This window comes from Rhinichthys klamathensis, unplaced genomic scaffold (genome assembly GCF_029890125.1).
Source record: "Rhinichthys klamathensis goyatoka isolate OS25496 unplaced genomic scaffold, OSU_Roscu_1.1 h1tg000005l_1, whole genome shotgun sequence".
In the NCBI taxonomy this organism is placed as follows: Eukaryota; Metazoa; Chordata; class Actinopteri; order Cypriniformes; family Leuciscidae; genus Rhinichthys; species Rhinichthys klamathensis.
Window position 1 is genome coordinate 6,847,560 of NW_026606558.1, and position 20,099 is coordinate 6,867,658.

At 38.3% G+C, this 20,099-nt stretch overlaps 1 protein-coding gene across 1 annotated transcript; it reads right to left on the minus strand.

The window, feature by feature from the left end:
* Nucleotides 1-314: 314 nt before the first annotated feature.
* tmem91 (transmembrane protein 91) lies at nucleotides 315-10,766 on the minus strand. The gene is made up of 3 exons (XM_056256525.1): nucleotides 9,736-10,766; nucleotides 5,053-5,199; nucleotides 315-582 (listed from the first exon to the last, which is right to left on the minus strand). Exons 1-3 carry the CDS (start codon nucleotides 10,132-10,134, stop codon nucleotides 427-429), a joined length of 702 nt encoding a protein of 233 aa, XP_056112500.1. The 5' UTR covers nucleotides 10,135-10,766; the 3' UTR covers nucleotides 315-426.
* Nucleotides 10,767-20,099: the final 9,333 nt, after the last annotated feature.

A 20,099-nucleotide genomic window follows, 5' to 3' on the forward strand; every position in this document is an offset into this window, starting at 1 on the left:
GCTGTTTCACAGCCAAGTCCGTTGTGATCTCCTGATCTCGTTGTCCTTGTCGAGTTCCCTTTCTAACAAACCCTTAGGCCTCGGTCCCTCTCTCCCCTGCCAAGTGTCAAGACAGAGCGCAGGTCTCTCTTTCAGATTTTACTCCGACCCAAATACAAAGATTTCAGCTAAATCTACCCTCTCTCCAAATGTAGCGACTTGATTTTTTCCCTAATCTAATGAACACTGTTACGATCTGAATCATCTCCATGTTCTATGAGCTTCAGACTCTAATATGACCACGGTGAAGTTGCAGAGAGGCGCCGTCTCTGCTGAACGGATGTACTTATTACAGATGTCGATGAGTGCGAGTATGTAAAGAGCAGCGGTTCGTGTGATGAGGAATCAGGGAGGTGTGTTTCTGGAAGATTGGAGAGAGGATAGTCTTTAGGGTGGTTTCCCGGACAGATAGGAGATCAGGGCAGCGATGGCACAGATGTAAGTGATGATGCCGAAGACGATGGAGAGGACGGAGAGCCACAGAGCCTGCCGAGATGCTGCGCTGGCACCTTGGAAATCTCCTTGTGCTGAAGCTTTGTTTGTCTGGAGTGGAGAAGATAAACAGAAGCATTAATCATAAGTAATGATGGACGTCCCTTTGCTCTCTCCAGGTTGTTTACCGTATGATTGAAATGGATGCCTGTTTTCTGTCATTACACTATCCTCTCTTTCATTCGTTTCTCTTCTCCATTCACCTTTGATCCCCTCATTTTAGACAACAGCCTGTGCGCTATTGGAAATCAATCACCAGAGGTCTCTCATTATGACACTAATTAAAGTCAGAATGAAATCATTGATCAGTCTAGTCGGCTGAACGTCTGGAGTGCCGCCTCCATTGAAAAGGTGCTTGAACAGAATAATAAAAGTTGCATCAAGTGGTTTACTAATCCTGAAAAACACCTTTCGTAAAGATGATCAATCAGGCGTGCGTTTTCGGTACAATGACGCAACTCGCTGCTTCACTACCATAGTACGATGCATCGTTGAAGAAATCAACTAGCTAGTCACGACTGTTTCCCGAAACCATATTGACGTAAATTTATCATTCAACCACGTTGGTTAATGATGTCACGCACGTGGTGGAGTAATAACTTCTTTTAATGAATCTGTTTGCTAGATGTTTCGCTATAAATGACAAACATGGCATCCGAGGACTAATTCTCATTGTTCTCAGTTATTTTTCTTTATTTCTAGATTCAATCATAGGCTCGTTCTCCCGCACTAGAGCACGTTCACACATGCGCACTCTTCAAAAACAGTGCTTTAAATCTCTTGACAAACTAAAAGACGTAAATGACATTTGTATATATTCTAAATCATAGATATAGATTGTACTGAATGTCAGCTATTTTGCTCAAGACAAGGATTTATTAAGTCAAATTAACTCTGCTTCTAACCACAGATCGAGAGCTGTCGTTACAAACACACAACTGTGCGATGCTGTTTGCGAATGTTCGTTAGAAGAACGATGGTTTCGGGAAACACCGACTCGTTGAACTATGCTGAAAACGACGGAAGTTGCGCATGGTTGGCAAACGATGCTTTCGGGAAACGCACCCCAGATTAGAGCTTTCGAGTTTTGCATGTGATATACATCAGGTGGTCAGCAAACGGTCTGTGATTGGTCGGTTTGAGTAATGCCTGAGGATGAGACAAGAAAGCTGAATAACACAAGTGCCTTGACTTGTTTTAGTCTTACATGTGCCACTTTGATTCGCTGGTGGCATAATCCTGCAAATCTCAGTGTAATCCTGCCTAAACCCTCAGGTGTAATGCCATAATGTCCACACTCACTCCCGAAAGAGAACTTGCCCTGAGCTTTCTGCTAATCTCTGCCACTTTCAGTCCATTTGCCCTTTAGACACAGAACAATGAACACGTCTGTCTGTCAGTGCATCTTTATATCGATCTTCCTAATAATTATCTATAACTAAAGGCTCTGATATTCTCACGGCAAAGTTCTTTTTTCTTCGCTTTGGGGCAAAAAGAAGTTTGACATATGTAGAAGCGATATACTGTTAGCAAACATCCTGACGTCGCCCACGCTGCTGAGAGCGCCATTTAGATGAATATGTTAATATGTGCTGCGCACTTTCCTCACAATAACAAAACAACCACACAACAAAATGGCAGTGATGAGAAAACAGCAGTTAAGAAAGTATCGGATAGTAGCGATGCGGATCTTTGCACAAGCTCTGCAATTCAGCACTCCAGCAGTCACGTCACGTTTATTTATTACCACTTTATACAATAGACTGCTTAAAAGCAAGCATCTTTACCGTTTTAAACATGAAAAACACTGTCAGTATCTCTTTCAATTAGAATTACAACTACATTTTCTACTATAAAGCCGCTCTCCAGTTTGTTCATGTTTTTACTCACAAATTTTCTCTTTTTGCCGTTTATTATAGTAGGACAGTTAGTTGACAGGAAGCGAAGTTGGAGAGAGATAGTGGGATGGGATCGGGAAAGGTCCACGAGCCGGGACTCGACCTCGGGACGCCCTAAGCGCAACTGAGCTTTACGCTGGCGTGCTGCCCACGAGGTGACAAGATTTCCATGTCAAAGGCGGAGCCTCAGAGCCACACCCAATTATTACATAATCGAAACGGACCAATGGTGGTATGAAGGTGTTTACCAGCCAGAGGAAACTTTTCCGTAAAGTTTGCTTTGGCAAGCTGTTTCCATCTCCTGAAACAAACTTCGTTTTGGCCTGATTTTGTTCGAAATGACGTCACACCAGTGATTTTGTGACTTTGATTCACTTTGTCTCTCTCTCTATCTATCTATCTATCTATCTATCTATCTATCTATCTATCTATCTATCTATCTATCTATCTATCTATCTATCTATCTATCTATCTATCTATATATATATATATATATATATATATATGACTGTCTGTCTCTCTCTCTATCTATCTATCTATCTATCTATCTATCTATCTATCTATCTATCTATATATATATATATATATATATATATATGACTGTCTCTCTCTATCTATGTCTGTCTCCATCCATCCATCCATCCATATCTATCTATCTATCTATCTATCTATCTATCTATCTATCTATCTATGACTGTCTGTCTCTCTATCTATCAATCTATCCATCCATCCATCATCTATCTATCTCTCTATGACTCTCTCTCTCTCTCTCTCTCTCTCTCTCTCTCTCTCTCTCTCTCTCTCTCTCTCTCTCTCTCTCTCTCTCTCTCTATCTATGTATGTCTGTCTCTCCATCCATCTATCTATCTATCTATCTATCTATCTATCTATCTATCTATCTATCTATCTATCTATCTATCTATGTCTGTCTCTCCATCCATCTATCTATCTATCTATCTATCTATCTATCTATCTATCTATGTCTGTCTCTCCATCCATCCATCCATCCATCCATCCATCCATCCATCTATCTATCTATCTATCTATCTATCTATCTATCTATCTATCTATCTATCTATCTATCTATCTATCTATCTATCTATCTGTCTGTCTGTCTGTCTGTCTGTCTGTCTGTCTGTCTGTCTGTCTTTCTATCTGTCTGTCTAACACTGAGTCTACACTGGATGTGAGTGGCTTGACAACAGCAAATAGCAAATAGAACCCATCTATATAAATGTAGATTAAACTACATTTGTTTGATATTCACATTCTGAAGTCAAAATGTATTTAAAGAGACTAGATGAGATGTTATTATCAGGCACTATGGAAGACTGCTGCCGTCCTCTATATATAATGGACTTCTAAGTGTATGATTTATAGGTTGTGTCCTCTTTCTTCCTGTCTTTTTTCTTTTCCTCTCCATTAGTTGGCATTCCAATCTCCCATGCATCATCTGCCATTTTTATAATATTTCACTGAAGGACATGAATGACATCAGAATTCTTAATGTTCATAAAAGATACAATGTTTAAAGCTACAATATGTAAGATTTTTGTAATAAAATATCCAAAAATCACTTACAATATCCCAAAAGTTCCCAAAGATTTTTAATTTCAGAGAAATTCCAATTTTAAATAATGTCACGTCCCTGTCACTTGTCGCCTGTCACTGACGTAATATCCGCGTTATCCCTGGTTTCCGCACGTACTGTCATAGTAACCATGGCGACAAACGTGGACAACTGCGTTACGTCTAGCGGCACGCTCACGCTGTTGTTGTTTCGTTCAGACATTATGGACCATGGCAAGCAGACTTTGGGACAAAAGGAGAACTAAAACGAGGATCAATATCAGCGTGGCGTTTTCGAGATGCCGAGAGCTCCACGTCCGCGACTAAATTCGACTTGACAGAGACGCCGCTCTTGCATGTACTTTATTAGACAGGTGTGCAAATGTACATAAAACTAATCAATGTTATATAGCTCAACATGATGAAATGTTAGAATATGATCAGTATGTTATTATTATAATGTTGATCTAGCTTACTGCTAGTCTCATACAGACAAACTAACACATTGAATAACATTATAACTTTCAACACGCTCAAATGCAGTTTAGTGTGATAGTGTAGACCAAGTGAAACAGCGCTGCGTTACCGCACAAGCTTCATTCGTCGAATAAACTGACCTGTGTGATTAGTAATACAGCACTTGCGGGTAGTTCGGTAGAATGAAATGTCCTTATTCCTTTATATCCACGAGACTCGCGTGTGGCACTGATATCTGTCTCTTACTAGCAATCGCGACCTGCTTCATACCACAGTCTTGTTAAAAACATGAATGTTTTCACAAATCCATAAACATTATTAGATCCATCAACATGACGACAAGTTCCATAATTCCGCTGATGCATCATCAACCTACGCCTTTGTTATTGTAAGAGGTTAGCGACCCCTAGCGGCGAGAAAAAAAGACATTTTGTAGCTTTAAGAGTAAAGGATATTGATAATAGTGCTGTCAATCATACGAGTGTCACATAGGACTCTGTATTTGCAATATGTGAACATTGTTGTATGGACAACAAGATTTATATATCCACAAAAGCTCAAGAGAATTGCCCAATACCTTTTGGGAAAGATAGAACGCAGCAATGCCCAGAGGCCAGAAACAACAGAGCATGGAGAAGAAAGCCAGGCCCAGGTAATCTTGAGGGATCATGATGGGAAAGTTGCTCTCACTGTCTGTGTCACTGAAGTCATCGCTGGAGGAGTCCTGTGGGTAAATATCACAATCATCAGCACCACTCAAGCATACAAGTCCAGAGAGCTTACATGTTACATAATGTCAATGGAAATGATTTACTGGTCAGAAATTAATTTAATTTGTCATAGGATAAAAGTTGTATTCATTTATTATTTATTGAATTGTGTGTTGTACTTAATTCCTCATAGGATCCTGTAAAAGGGTAGCCTGGCTAACGTCTGGGAACCACATGTTCATTTTCTCGTATTTGAGGCGGGGTTTACGAACGCCCAGAGCCGTTTATTGGGTGCTACGAATGTCTATCAAATGCGCCTGTATGTAGCTCATAGCCAATCATTTCAATTATACCAGATGACGTATGTAGAGCGAAAGAAATTAGACGAGGAAGAAGACGATGGGTCCGAGATTTATTTGCGTTCTAAACTACTTAGAACAATATCTAAGGCTGCATCGAAAGGTAACTTCGCGTCTGCTGCCATGTTTGATCCATAGGTATAAACAAACTGCTTCGGTGTGTCGCATAGCCGTCGTCATCGTCTTGCTGCTCCCTCCCCGTTCTGTGATTTGTCCCCTCGCTGAGGCGAAAATCTGGTCCATGGTATCCAGACTACCTAGCAGCGTGAATAAAATCGCGCTGCGTAAAGGCAGTATGGGGAAACCAAGGGAGTTTCAGCAACGCTATCTTACGACCAATTTGTACTAATTCGTACGAGCGATTAAAAGGTGGCTAATTCGTATGAATTCGTACGATTTGTCTAAACCCCAGTGATGGGCAGGTTTAGGGGCGGGGTCAGGGGTAGGTTATTTGTACGAATAATTCATACGAATTTGGCAACTCGTAAAATATGTACGATTTAGCAAAAATCGCATTTCGTACGAGTGAGGTCGTATGAATTCGTACGAATTATCCACCTCGTAAAATTCGTACGAATTGCCGTGAGATAATTATAGGTTATATAAATTGCTTTTCTAACATGTGAACTTCAAATGTAATTATGTTTAATCCTACAAAGGCAATGACTCGCATTCACTTTAGCTGTGCTGTAATAATTTTTTTCTGGTTTCTGTAAGATAATGTGACTGAATGAGGTTATGCCAAATGTGCGCTAGTCGTGCTGCATGCCTACAGGCCAATTCTGACTCATGTTTCATAAAAGAGCTGTGTTTTCAATTTGTGTCTTGTGTTTGACAACCCTGCTCATTTCACTGTCTCTACAACCAGTGTTTACATCCTTCAGATGCGAGTCATGTATTTTGTACTTCACTGACTTCACTGTAAAAAGGATTCATGCACTAAAAAAAGTATAGGAAAAAGGGAAGAAAAATGACACTTACAAGCATCTAAAGCTTTCCACTGTACACTAAATAACGCAGCCAGGTTCAGTTCTGAGCAGTAACTTACTAAAAGCATGATGCAACTAACTTCAAGCTACTTTTTTCAAACATAAAGCAGTGTAGCGTGACAAAATGCTATATTGCTGTATTTTTCATCAAATTTTATTGCAGCCCTGTGAGTGGATCCGAGGCAATATTAAAACACGCTCTCTCCTCTCTCCCATATATAGCATTGAGAAGTCAGATTTGAATTCCTTTCTCATGAATTCCTTTCTTCTGCTGAACACAAAGAAAGATATTTTGAAGAATGTCTGAAACCAAACAATTGATGGACCCCATTTTTTTTTCACCTATGGAAGTCAATGGTGTCCATCAACTGTTTGGTTACTGACATTCTTCAAAATATCTTCCTTTGTGTTCAGCAGAAGACAGAAATTCATGCCGGTTTGAAAAAACTTGAGGGTGAGTAAATAATTAACAAATTTTCATTTTTAAGTGCACTGTAAAAAATAATCCTGTAAAAAAATGGTAAACTACTGGCAGCTGTGGTTGCCAGCATCATACCGTAACTAAACGGTGTGTTACTGTTTTTGTGTTAGAGCATATAGCTGTTAAATTAAAGTTTTATACTGTAGCTGACAATACGGTATTTAGCTGTTAATTTCAAAAACAGTAACACACCGTATTTTTACGGTATGATGCTGGCAACCACAGCTGCCAGTAGTTTACCGTTTTTTTTACAGGATTATTTTTTACAGTGTGAACTATTCCGTTAAACTTCTATTACTGATTCCAAATTACATGAGAAAAATTGTAGTCAGTAACGTAATCTATTAGATGACACTTTTCAGGTAATAGAATCTGTACTTCCCAGCACTGTTTGAAACTCGTCTGGCCAAAATGTCAAAGTATCTTTAACAGTGGTCAGGTTCCTGTCAAATGTACTTTATGAAAGTTTCACGATGCATTTTAAATTATACGTATACCTCACAGCCATTTGAAATAAAGGCGTATGAATATTTCAAAGAGTAGCCTTGCAATCATGTTACCATGCCCCACATCACGTTTAAGCGCCTTCTGGTATTTAAATAGAGTAATATTTTATTAATGCTGTGTCATAGTAGAGCAGGTCCTCATAAAGCGCATACAGTCACTTGCCGGACTCAGTGGTTTCTCCTCTTTGTTAGCACTGCCTCTGCTCAGAACAGGTTTTTAAATATTTTAATGGCATCAGTTTTACACTTGACCTCCTGATGAAAAGCCCTGATGGCATGACAGCATGTGTAATCAGTGCTGACAGAGAGAACCTCAAGTGCTCTTTTAAAGGGACTGAGTGTTTGTGCTATGTGACAGGCCGCTTTTCAGAGGAATGCGTCTGTGCTCTGACGCAGAATGCTAAGTGTTTGAGTATGTTTAGCTTGAGCTGCGTGTGGTGTTTTTGACAGACATAAATGGTCTGATACTTGACGTGTTCTTGGCCGTCACAGGTAAAGAATCACCTTTTTTTAAGCCATCGATCAAAATTATTAGGGGTTAAGCTGAATCTGTAATCTGAATCTGTAATCTGAATCTTTGCTTTTCCCACCTAGATCTTGTTTGCTGGTGTATGAAATAGAAGTTGGCATGGAGCTCATCAGCATAGTGGCATTATTATTCACACGCCAGTGGACACAGAGCTTTCGATAATCACGCTGGGTTTGAAGGCCAGTGTCCGCGCTTCACATCCCCCACTGCTATTCATGCCATTTGATTTTTCAATTTAAAAGCTCATTCACCTATCACTGACTGTACAGCATTTGAATTCCACATTTGTGCTGCAATATCCAGAGCATTAGAGGAAATGCACGGCTTAACGGCTAGGTGATTTTCTATTTTTCAAATGCAGAAAGCTATGAGGATTTGGACTGTGAATGAACAACTGCGAATCCAGTAAACAGAGAGTGACTTGGCATGAACTCAGTTCACTCTTCTCTTCAGAGTCCAAATACAACAGCAAGGAAGAAATGAGCCAAAAAGGAAAACCAAACCACCGCACACCAAATTGAGAGGGAAAATTGCCCATCCAAATATTATTACAATTTAAAGTAACATTTCTGGTTTAATATATCTTGAGATGTTATTTATACTTGAGGTGGCAAAGCTGAATTTTCAGCATCATTACTCCAGTCTTCAGTGTCACACGATCCTTCGGAAATATGTAATATTAATCGAATACTTTTTGCGGAAACCGTGATACTTTATTTTTTTCAGGATTATTTGATGAATAAACAGCATTTTTTGAAATTCTACTTTTTGTAGAAGTCTTTATTGTCACTGTTGATCAATTTAATGCATCCTTGCTAAGTATTATTCAAGAAAAAATCTGACTGACCCCAAACTTTTGAACATTAGTCTACTCTAGGCCACAACTTTTTGTCACAGGTTTTTACATTGCCTTCATTTATTATTGCTATACTTTTCAAATGCCTTTTGTGCATTTTTTTATCATGATCTCATTCTTTCAATCTTAAACTATGAATCTGCATTATAAAAATAATGAATTATTCCATTTAAAAAATGTGATAAACATAGTGAAATGAGCACAAACTATATGTATTTAAACATTCATTATAAGTGCACTCTCTGTAGTTAAAAGGATAGTTCACCCGAAAATTAATTCTTTCATAAATTTCTCACCCTCATGTCGTTCCAAACCCGTAAGACCCGTTCATCTTCCGAACACAAATAAAGATCTTTTGGATTAAATCTGAGAGCTTTCTTTGAGCTCAAACGTGTTGCGTAACACAAGAATGAACCTCATTGGTCCTCGCAGTCGCACGTAAAGCGAACATGATTGAGCTTCTGTTTACCACAACCGGTGTGTGAGTTGATGACTTTTTATATGTTCATTCAATCTGTTCATCATATAAAGCGATCGAGTCTCTTCAGAAAATTTGCACTAAACCACTCAATTCATATGAATTAGTTTTACGATCTCTTTATGAACTTTTTGAAGCGTGAAAGTGGTAGTTGCGTAGCTGTCATTGGAGGGACAAAAAGCTCTCAGAGTTCATCAAAAAGATCTTAATTAGTGTTCTGAAGATGAATGAAAGTCTTACGGGTTTGGAAAGAAATGAGGGAGAGTAATATATGAAAGAATTTAAATTTTGAAGTGAACGGTCCCATGTATAGAAACACCCATGTATTGTATTCTGGAGGTAGAAGCCTTACCTCAAAGTCTGGCAAAAGGTCGTCCCCATCTTCTATGCTGTAGGACACACTATGAACATCTCTTGTCTCTGCAAGCAACTTCCTTTCCAATGGTGAACCAGGACCAATGTCCACAAAGGTGGTTTCCAGATACTCCTTACTGTGGATGCCCAGGGAGTCAGCGGCGGCCCAAATAGTAGTAGGAGGATAAAGAGTCTCTAGAGTGCTAGGCAATGAACACGGATCCAGTAGCTGATGCTGTTGAATATCTGCAGAACTGCAATAATTCCTCCAGTCCAGAGGGGGCAGTCTTTTGTCCTCCTCGTTCCTCATCAATATGCCTTTGAACAGTCCACCACCACTTGAGTTTTTGGGGCTGTCGCCCAATAATGGATGTTCTAGTTCATCCAAATTCTCCATTTTGAGAGATCTGGATTTGACATCAACTGATGCTTTCCGGCTGATCTGGCCAACAGTCGTATTCTTAAGAATATGTCATTTATGTGAAAGCAGCAACACAGCAGTTTAAACTGAAGACTTTTTGGTTGATTTCTCGCAGATACAAGCATAAACCTTAGCTGGAAAACTAACTCATGTGCTCCTCCATCTCCTCCGAGAGCACTTATTTTAGTGCATGTGTTTAAGTGCACAGAGCTCTTGAATATTACATTTTCTTCACATGTCAGAAGCTGTTTGTTTCTTCGCTTGATGCCTGAATGCAAGATCCATGTAGCACATTGTACACGATTGGTTATATCTCAGCCCATAAATATGCTAATGTGCTTCATTTTGCATGAAAAAAAGATGGAAGTCATTTCTGACGATGGAGCACCGTGATTAGCAACCGACTGTAGACGGGTTGTGAAATTGTGAGGATTTTAAGCGTGAACCTCCCTTCTGCTCTCACCCATTCAGACGAGGGGACCGAAATGTTTTGAACAGAATTCTGTAATGGGAGACTTTTATCTAAATATGTAGTGGAATAAAAATAGCTGTGAATTAGACAGACCAAAGCTGATAGGAATATTCTCTGAAGTGCCAAAAGCTTTGAAGGAAGTCTCACTGTAAGTGCAAAAAATAAAAGCATTGACAGGAGGTTGAAAGACTTATCAGCTATGCACCTATATATATATAAATATATCGTTTTTGTCTCCTGGTGTGTTTTCAGAGACTTCAGACGTCTACAAAAATAGTATCCTCGGGAGTGCGGCTTCTGGTCAGCAAGTGCTCAAGAAACCCATTCCGTTTGTAGCCGAGTAGAAATGTCTTGATGAAGAAATCAGTGCTTGGGAATTGATTTATAGCACTAGCTGAGACCCGACAGCTCTTGCAGGGACCTGTATTTTTAATGCGCCACGCTCTCCCAGTCGAGTGAAGTCTCTCAGAGCCGTGTCCGGCACCTCTCACCTCTCATGTTGACATTTGGACGGGCCTGCCAAAAAGAAGAGAACAGAGTCAGAAATAGCGTTTAGCTTCAGTGCACACAAAAAAACTCTCGATAAGTGATCCCCAAGTGTCTCTATCTTATAAGGCCAGTCTGATGTAATGTTTGAATGGCAGGATGGTATGTGTCAAAGGAACGGACACTAATGTACTCGACATCAATGTACTCTTCCAAAGAGCACGTCTGTCTCAAAGGCAAAGAGCATCAGTGAGAGGGCAGAAGACTCGTTAGTTTGGAAATATGAGAGGGCAGCGGCCCAAGTTCCCTTTAAAAATGTTAGATGGGCATGACGGTTCGAGAGCAGACCCTCTGGTGGATCGTGATGCGTTACACCTCATCTAGTCCACTTACTCGCTCTGTATACAAATCTCTGTGGCCCTCACCTAAAAACAGCCTCGCCACTGCCATCTGAAATCCAGGTCTGTGGCTCCAGGCAGTGTATCCATAAAAAGATATTTCCAATGTAAACACCTGGACGAATGCCTGGTTACAGGGGCGTAATTTGTGGGGGGGATGGGGGGGATATAACCCCCCCAATATTTAAATCTATGCATTACGACCCCCCCATTATTTATACCATGATCACAATATCAGGAGGCATACCCAAACTTCAACCCCCCCAATGTTCAAACCAAATCTACGCCCTTGCCTGGTTATATAAGAGCGTCAGGGTGAAATGCAGCTTGTGATGTGGATATGATATTCCCTTCACCTTGCTTCTTTTGTCAGTCACTCATTTGTTATCAGGATGTGAGCCATTTTGATTATGTATCAACTGCCGACTGCTTTTCTTCCCCCATGATAGCCTCTGGTTTACTGAACCAATTACTCTTTTGAATACATCGTATATTGTAATGTGTATATTGTCGTGCATTTGTTATTATGCATTTTATTATGAGTAGTGTCCCCTTACTGCAGTGACCTTTTAGGGTGCCATTTGACAGATTGTATTAAAGGGATAGTTCACCCAAAAATTTAAATTGTTATTAATAATTACTCACCCTCATGTCGTTCCAAACCGGCAAGATATCCAAAGCCTAAATCAAATCTGTTCATCATATAAAGCGATTGAGTCTTTTCAGAAAATTTGAACTAAACCGCTCAATTCATATGGATTAGTTTTACAATCTCTTTATGAAGTTTTTGAAGCGTCAAAGTGGTAGTTGTGTAGCTGTCAATGGAGGGACAGAAAGCTCTCAGATTTCATCAAAAAGATCTTCATTTGTGTTCTGAAGATGAACGGAATCTTACGGGTTTGGAAACGACGTGTATCATTAATAACAGAATTTTAATTTTTGGGTGAACTATCCCTTTAAGAGTCTCAGATTGGCATTAATCCACCTGATGTTGACCTTTATTTGACCAGCCATTGGCTGAAGAGTCTCAGTCAGTGGGTGTTAAAGAGAGCAACTTGGTCCGATCAGAATCTGCTGTCACATTTCCCAGGAGCCCCTCTGTCAGTCAGTCGGCCCCTGAAAAACCAGGATGACGGTCTCAGAATGATAGGCATCTGGTGCAGGTGAGCGTCTGTCTCTCATGCCAACCTTGTGCTGTTTTCAATCAGTCCTCTACATGCCTGTCTGCACCAGTCTGACACACCTGACATCATCTCTGGCAGTGGCATATGTGTTTACCTGAGGCATTGATGATGATTTTATAACAATTTAGTATGTAAATTAATATAGGGTTAGGATGCACGCCGCATCATTTAAAGTTGTTAATGGATTCTACTAAGTGTTAATTGAAACTTTGATAAAGTGATCTAGCATACTTAATATTAATGATATGCAAGAATACTGCATTAGAAAAAAAAGCTATTTAAATTTAATTTAAAAATTGATTTTAACGATATGCTCAAGGCAATCATTTGCCCTCTGCAGTGTGTGTGAGTGTGTGAATGTAATATAAAGGATTATGCTGCTATAAAGAGATTCAGTCGTCATTTATTCAGCTTTCGAAACTTTCTTTGGAACACAAATGAAGTTTAGCAGACTCTTCTTTGCCATATAATAAAAAGGGAATGATGGCCACAGATATCAGGCAGGATTTTCAGTGGATCAGTTATACTGTGAATATTGTGCACAATGCCTTAACCTTTTAGATTCTTTTATTGAGCATATTTGTCTTTTCTTTAGTCCTCGTTTCATTGTATTGAAAAGAGCAACTTGAACATTCTGCGTAAACTCTGTCATTTTTGTGTTCCACATTAAAAGAAAAGTCAATTTATAATTTGGATGAACAGTCCAATTAAAAGTCTTTATTCAGCAAGAATGCATTAAATTACCTAAAATGACAGTAAAGACTTTTACAATGTTACATTTTGATTGATTTGTTTATTTTAGTGTCAAACACTATGGGCTTATTAGACACTACAGTAATAATTTCACAAATATCTCCAAGTAGCCACATGACATAACACAGAACCCAACATAGCATAACTAAACCACTAAAAATTAGTACACATACAAGTAGAGATGGCTTTTCATGTGGGATACAAAATACTTTTGTTACAAATGCTGTTCTTTTGAACTTTCTATTCATTAAAGAAAAATAAAAAATTGCATGTCTTTTTCATATTAATGTTTGTGAGATCATGGCAGCCGAAAAAATATGTTTTGCCCTCACATATAAATATATTGAAATATGTTTTGAAATATTTTATTTTAAATCGTAATATTTCTAAATATTTTTTATGGAGCTTTGGTGAACAAAATACGTATATACTACTGCATGTGTTATTGCTTTTGTCACTTGTTTGTATGGAGTTTTAAAATAAAGCTGAAAAATAGAGATGAAAAATTGATTCATACAGTTGCTCACTCATTAGATCATTTTTTTGGACGGCATAACAGATGACAGTCAGTTCTGGTTAAAGGTTTTGACACTGTTTTTTTGTTCTGGTTCTAAACAGCACATTTTAATTGGCAATGGAATATTTCTATTTCTAAATGGACTATTTTCTCCCAGCCCACAGTTTTCTAGCCATATATTCAGTTGCTTTGCCTCGAATAGAAAGTCAAAAAAGGAAATCTGATTTCAGCAGCACATAGAGTGGCATGATAAAGAAAGTAATTGACTCTATGGTGATGCATTTAGATCAATAAAGTTGAAGCAAAATCGAATTGCATCTGATTTTATACACTATCCATTACCATATGAAGATATATGGAGCAGCGTACGAGACTGTGGTCTGGATAGTGGCATTGAGAGCTGAAGCCTGCATTACTCTGCTTCATATTGCTTTGCTCTGCTCTCCTGTCGTTCTCCTCCTCCGCTTGTGGTCGAGCTCTTGAGCGCAGACCGAGCGGCGGGGTGATAATTCAGGAGCAGATCCCTGCTCTCCCTGACATCAACATTACTGCAGTGCACCTCCAAACACACTGGATGGAGAGGGCCACAAACATCAGAGCTGCACCCACACTCATTCACACTGTGTATGGCTCTTAAAGGGACAGGCCACCAGAAAAGGGAGTTCTCACCCTCATGTCATTCCAAACCTTTCTTATGTGGAATATGCAATGACAGATGTACGTCTTTTGCATTGTAACTACAGAAAATCTATTCATTTAGATTTGAAAATTAATTTGCTGTTGATAGTGGACTAAATGATTGTAGAAGTCTGAAGTTTTCAACAGAAGATCAAGTTATGACATTTTGATTAAACATCGCAAGGTAAAAAATGTAGCCGTCAACTAAAAGTTTGGAATAATATGATGTTTTAAGGTTTTTGAAAGTATATTTTGTCTATTTGATCAAAAATACAGTAAAAAGGTAACTGTGATATATTATACATTTTTAAGAACGGTTTCTATTGTGATATATTTGAATGCATTCCTGTGATCAAAGCTGAATTTTCGGCATCATTACTCCAGTCACATGATCCTTCAGAAATCATCAAACAATTGTGCTGCTTCATATTTATATGGAAACCATGATACATAACTGTCTGGATTTTTTTAATGAAAATCATACATGTTTCAATACTGTAGAAGTATTGTTCATTATTAGTTCATGTTAACTAAAGTAGTTAACTAATTTTAACTAATAAAACCTTATTGTAAAGTGTTACCTAAAAAATATGTCTGTTTTTACAGTATTTTTTATCAAATAAAATGCAGACTTCTTTCAAAAACGTAATTATTCCAAACTTTTGACTGGAATGATGTAAAATTCAGGATCAAATTAGTCTTTTAAGTCACAAAACATGTTTTCAGTCTTCAAATAAGTCTTTTTCTATCAGAAACCATGGGATACAGCACAAGAATTAAATAGATCACTTTTATGATGTTATTATGGTGCTTTTTTAAGCTTGAAAGCTCCATTTGTTGTCATTATATGTAAAAGAGAAAAAAGCACATCATTAAAAATATCTTCTTTTGTGTTCCAGAGAAGAAGAAAAGTCAGGTTTGAAATGACATGTGGATGAGTAAATGGTGGCAGTGTTTTTCATTTTTGGGTGAACTATCCCTTTAAGCGAGGATGGCTTGATTCCAGAGGAGATGCACTCAGCTTTATTGCTAACCCATAAAAGGACTGCTGTCAGCTGCATTATAAGCCTGATTTCTGCCTCACACATAAAACACCCGGTCCGTTGGTCGGAGCTCTACAAGGACAGCACAGCAAATCAGCCCCAGCACTTTTATAGAGAACCACCTCGCTCTCCTTTGCTCCGGTTGCTTTTTCTATAACTCTCACACACGTTGGCTACTTAATCTTCTTTTTGCGTTGTTTAGAACTGACCTCTGTCTTTTATTTGATTCCTTTAGCCGGTTCAGCATTATTTCCGCTTAACCGACAATCTCAGGGTCCCTTTATAAATGTGATTCAAAAGCCAAAAAATCTATCATAAGATAGTAATGTGTGTCCACTATTTGGCATTGGGCTTTCTTATAGAGGGACAGAGAACTTTTTTTTATATTTTTTACTGTTTTAAGTAATTTGTTCACCACTATTGTCAGGAGGAAAAATATAATATAACAATATCTTTTTTCCAAACAGGTTTCTTGAACATGGCCCCCCATCTGCTATTGGTCAAACAAACTGATAGTCCCGCCCCAAACTTACGCTATTGGTTGAGCCAGTGTTGCTGTGTGTACGTCAGACAAAGCAATGTTTACAGCAGTGTTTTGATGGCTTTACTACGAACCAATTTTCAGTGTCACATGATCCTTCAGAAATCATTCAAATATGCTTATTTGATGCTCATGAGACATTTCTTATTAAAATCAATGTTGAAAACAGTTGCTGCTTCATATTTTTGTGGAAAACATTATACAGGATTCTTTGAAGAATAGAAAGTTCTAGTCTATAGTTGAAATATAATTTCTTTGTAACATTATAAACACTTTTGATCAATTCAATGCATCCTTATTGCTGAACAAACATCAATTTCTTTAAAAAAAATCTTGCAATACTATCATTTGTCATCATTTGTATTTTTCACGATTAAGCTCAGACAGGAAACCCACTGCTAAGGAGAAAACATTTGCTTATATTTCATGTATTTCTGTCTTTAAATCTTCCACACAAACAAAGCAACAGAGGATAGAGTCCAGACTCTGTAAACCAATGAACAAGCTGATGGACGAGAGAGGCGTGCGGAGTGCAAGGCATTATCAAGCACACACACACACACACACACACACACACACACACACACACTCATCCTTCACTATACACCCTTCATGACTGAAATAAAGGATGATGGAGAACAGCTGCGTTTTGCTAATTAAAGCAGAAATTAACTCAGTCTAGGTCTATAAGAAAACACATCGACTTTAAAATTATGAATGCATTTCCTAAGATTAATGAGCCGAAGTCCGATTCGTCATTTCTGTGATGTACGTCTCTGCTTATATAAGTTAGCCTTGATATAATTTCAACACAATAATTCCTTGAGCCCAGCAATGTCACATTATACTCAGGATGGAAAGATACATAATTCCTCCCTATAAATGACATTATAATGGAAAAAGGAATTGAGCTCCACCGAGGGAGGGGTGTTTTTACATCAGCATTCTGTGTGTGTGTTTAGAAATAAACTCATTTATCAGTCATCTTTCTAGTTCAATTGTTTATACCTTTATTCTCTCTCTGTTTTGCTCACTGTTGTTGTTGTAAACATAGAACTATGGCCCCGCAACATGTTATAGAGTGCAACATTCGGGATCCGGAAGTAAAACTCTATTCATTTTCTCCATAGGGAAATTGATTTTGAATGATAACTTCTAAACGTTTAAAGACAGACCTACTGTGAGCTACGAGGTTGTTCATCTATGGTGTTAAGCCATCAGCTCGCATTATTTTTTAAATAATCCCATTTAACAGCAGAATTCCTAGTGAAAAACTGCATTACCTATGATGCTGTACAGAAAATTACACCAATCAGTGAGTCGGAAAAAGCAACCAAGCCGAAATAGCTCCGCCCACTCCCAGGAAGCACTGCGAATGATGTAATCTAGTTGATCTCTCTAAGCTCTCAACATACTTAAATGTATGTGTATGCATATTTTGCAATACACTTAAAATATATTGTTTAATACAGGTGAAACTCGAAAAATGTATATCGTGCAAAAGTTTTTTTATTTCAGTTATTCAATTTAAACGGTGAAACTAATATATTATATAGACTCATTACATGCAAAGTGAGATATTTCAAGCCTTTATTTGTTATAATTTTTATGATTATGGCTTACAGCTATGAAAACCTTTTCACAATATTCTAATTTTGAATTTGGGGTTTTCATAAGCTGTAAGCCATACTCATCAAAACTATAACAAAAAAAGGCTTGAAATATCTCACTTTGCATGTAATGAGTCTATATAATATATTAGTTTCACCGTTTAAATTGAATAACTGAAATAAAAAAAACTTTTGCACGATATACATTTTTCGAGTTTCACCTGTATTAAACAATATATTTTAAGTGTATTGCAAAATATGCATACACATACATTTGTTTAATACAGGTGAAACTCGAAAAATGTATATCGTGCAAAAGTTTTTTTTATTTCAGTTATTCAATTTAAACGGTGAAACTAATATATTATATAGACTCATTACATGCAAAGTGAGATATTTCAAGCCTTTATTTGTTATAATTTTGATGATCATGGCTTACAGCTATGAAAACCTTTTCACAATATTCTAATTTTGAATTTGGGGTTTTCATAAGCTGTAAGCCATACTCATCAAAACTATAACAAAAAAAGGCTTGAAATATCTCACTTTGCATGTAATGAGTCTATATAATATATTAGTTTCACCGTTTAAATTGAATAACTGAAATAAAAAAACTTTTGCACGATATACATTTTTCAAATTTCACATGTATAATATATTCAACATTTGTACATGAGCAGACTGATCTCATGAAATGGCGTATGTATGACACGCCAATTCGTATTTCCATTTTTGGCGTGCTATCAACACGCATAATCGCTTTTCAGCGTGTTTATCAACGCCTTTGACTTAACGTTATAGTACTGTATTATGTATATATAGATATATGACCTACCCCAACCCCGTCCCTAAACCTACCCGTCACTGGGGTTAATACCATTTATGAGTGTTCTCCTACCATCCTAGGAAAAGAAATATCGCTCCACAGATGTAGATATAGATTTTGCTTCGTTTCGCTCGGACATTTAACGGCGTACACATACACGCGGAATCACTCGGACGTTTAATGGCGTAGACATACACGCAAAAGATTTCGGCGTGGACATACACGCGGATAGCTCAAAATGCGTATAGATAACACGCCACTTGACTTGAAAGTGGCGTGTATGTTTACGCAAAGTCATGATGTCATGTTGACATGAGAAGTTTTCTGCTGCTCGCAATGCTTCATGGGATTGTAGTTCTTTCCCCTCACTAATGCCATTAAGTCTTGTACCTTTGTCTTTTTGTCCTTCAAATCAAAGTTTGGAATATTATGATTCACCTCGTAGCTGATTGGCTTGGCGCATGGCTTACAACTCTTTAACGAAGACTTCCTATGGGAAGAAATTAATGGAACAAATACTTCTGGAACCAGTGCGGCTGTAAAAGGGGGCGGGAACTGTTGAACTCTACAGTGAATCAGTTTTATACTGATATGATGTATTGAATGCACTGTAATGGGCCGTACTCATGTTTTTTCATTCCACTATACTACTTTTTCATTGCTTTTCTGTGTAAACATGCACTTGATGGATGTCTTTGACCGTACAGATACAGTCTCCCCACACTAGAGTAATAAACTATTACTATATTCATATACAATGGTAGCCTGGATGCCAGCCCGAACCCAGCCCACAACATTTTTTGGTCGGGAAGTTCGGTCTGGACTCGATCCATTTAGGAGTAATTATGATCGGTTCAGAAATAGTCGGGCCAATCAAATTGCCAGGGCGGGCTTTATACGATGATGGACAGATGATCTGCAGTTACGTAATCATCACGTCATCAAAGAGCGCTTGGGTTGAACTGGTTTCCCTCAGAGATGACTGCAGCTGGAGAACTGAGATGTAGAGATCCCGCTATCGCGTCTGTTGTAAAAGAAATCGACAGCGCATTCATTTTAAAAGACGAACAGAGAACTGCAATCAAGGCATTTGTCGATCGGAAAGATGTGTTTGCCGTCCTTCCTCCGGGATTCGGCAAAAGTTGAATTTATCAGCTGGCTCCGATGGTCTCTAAGAAGATGGGACACAATGAAAACCCTGTGGTCGTTGTGGTTTCTCCTTTGGTCGCACTCATGGAGGACCAAGAAAAAGAAGCAACACTCATTATTTTACTACGCCTCATAATCAAAGCCCTATGGAGAAATCTCAGACTCACATTCTGACTAGAATATGAGTATGACGAAGTCAGGCTAATACAATGGCGTTTACAAAGCCAAAACATTATGACCACCTGCCTAATATGCTGTTGGTCGTCCGCGTGCGCCAAAACAGC

Bases quoted from the DNA above. Each gene is read 5' to 3' on its own strand.
- tmem91 (XM_056256525.1), bottom strand. From the start codon at position 10,134: ATGGAGAATTTGGATGAACTAGAACATCCATTATTGGGCGACAGCCCC. The intron at 5,200-9,735 runs GTAAGGCTTCTA...ATTTACCCACAG, and splicing joins ACCTTTTGCCAGACTTTGAG to GACTCCTCCAGCGATGACTT. The intron at 583-5,052 runs GTATTGGGCAAT...TCTCCACTCCAG, and splicing joins CGTTCTATCTTTCCCAAAAG to ACAAACAAAGCTTCAGCACA.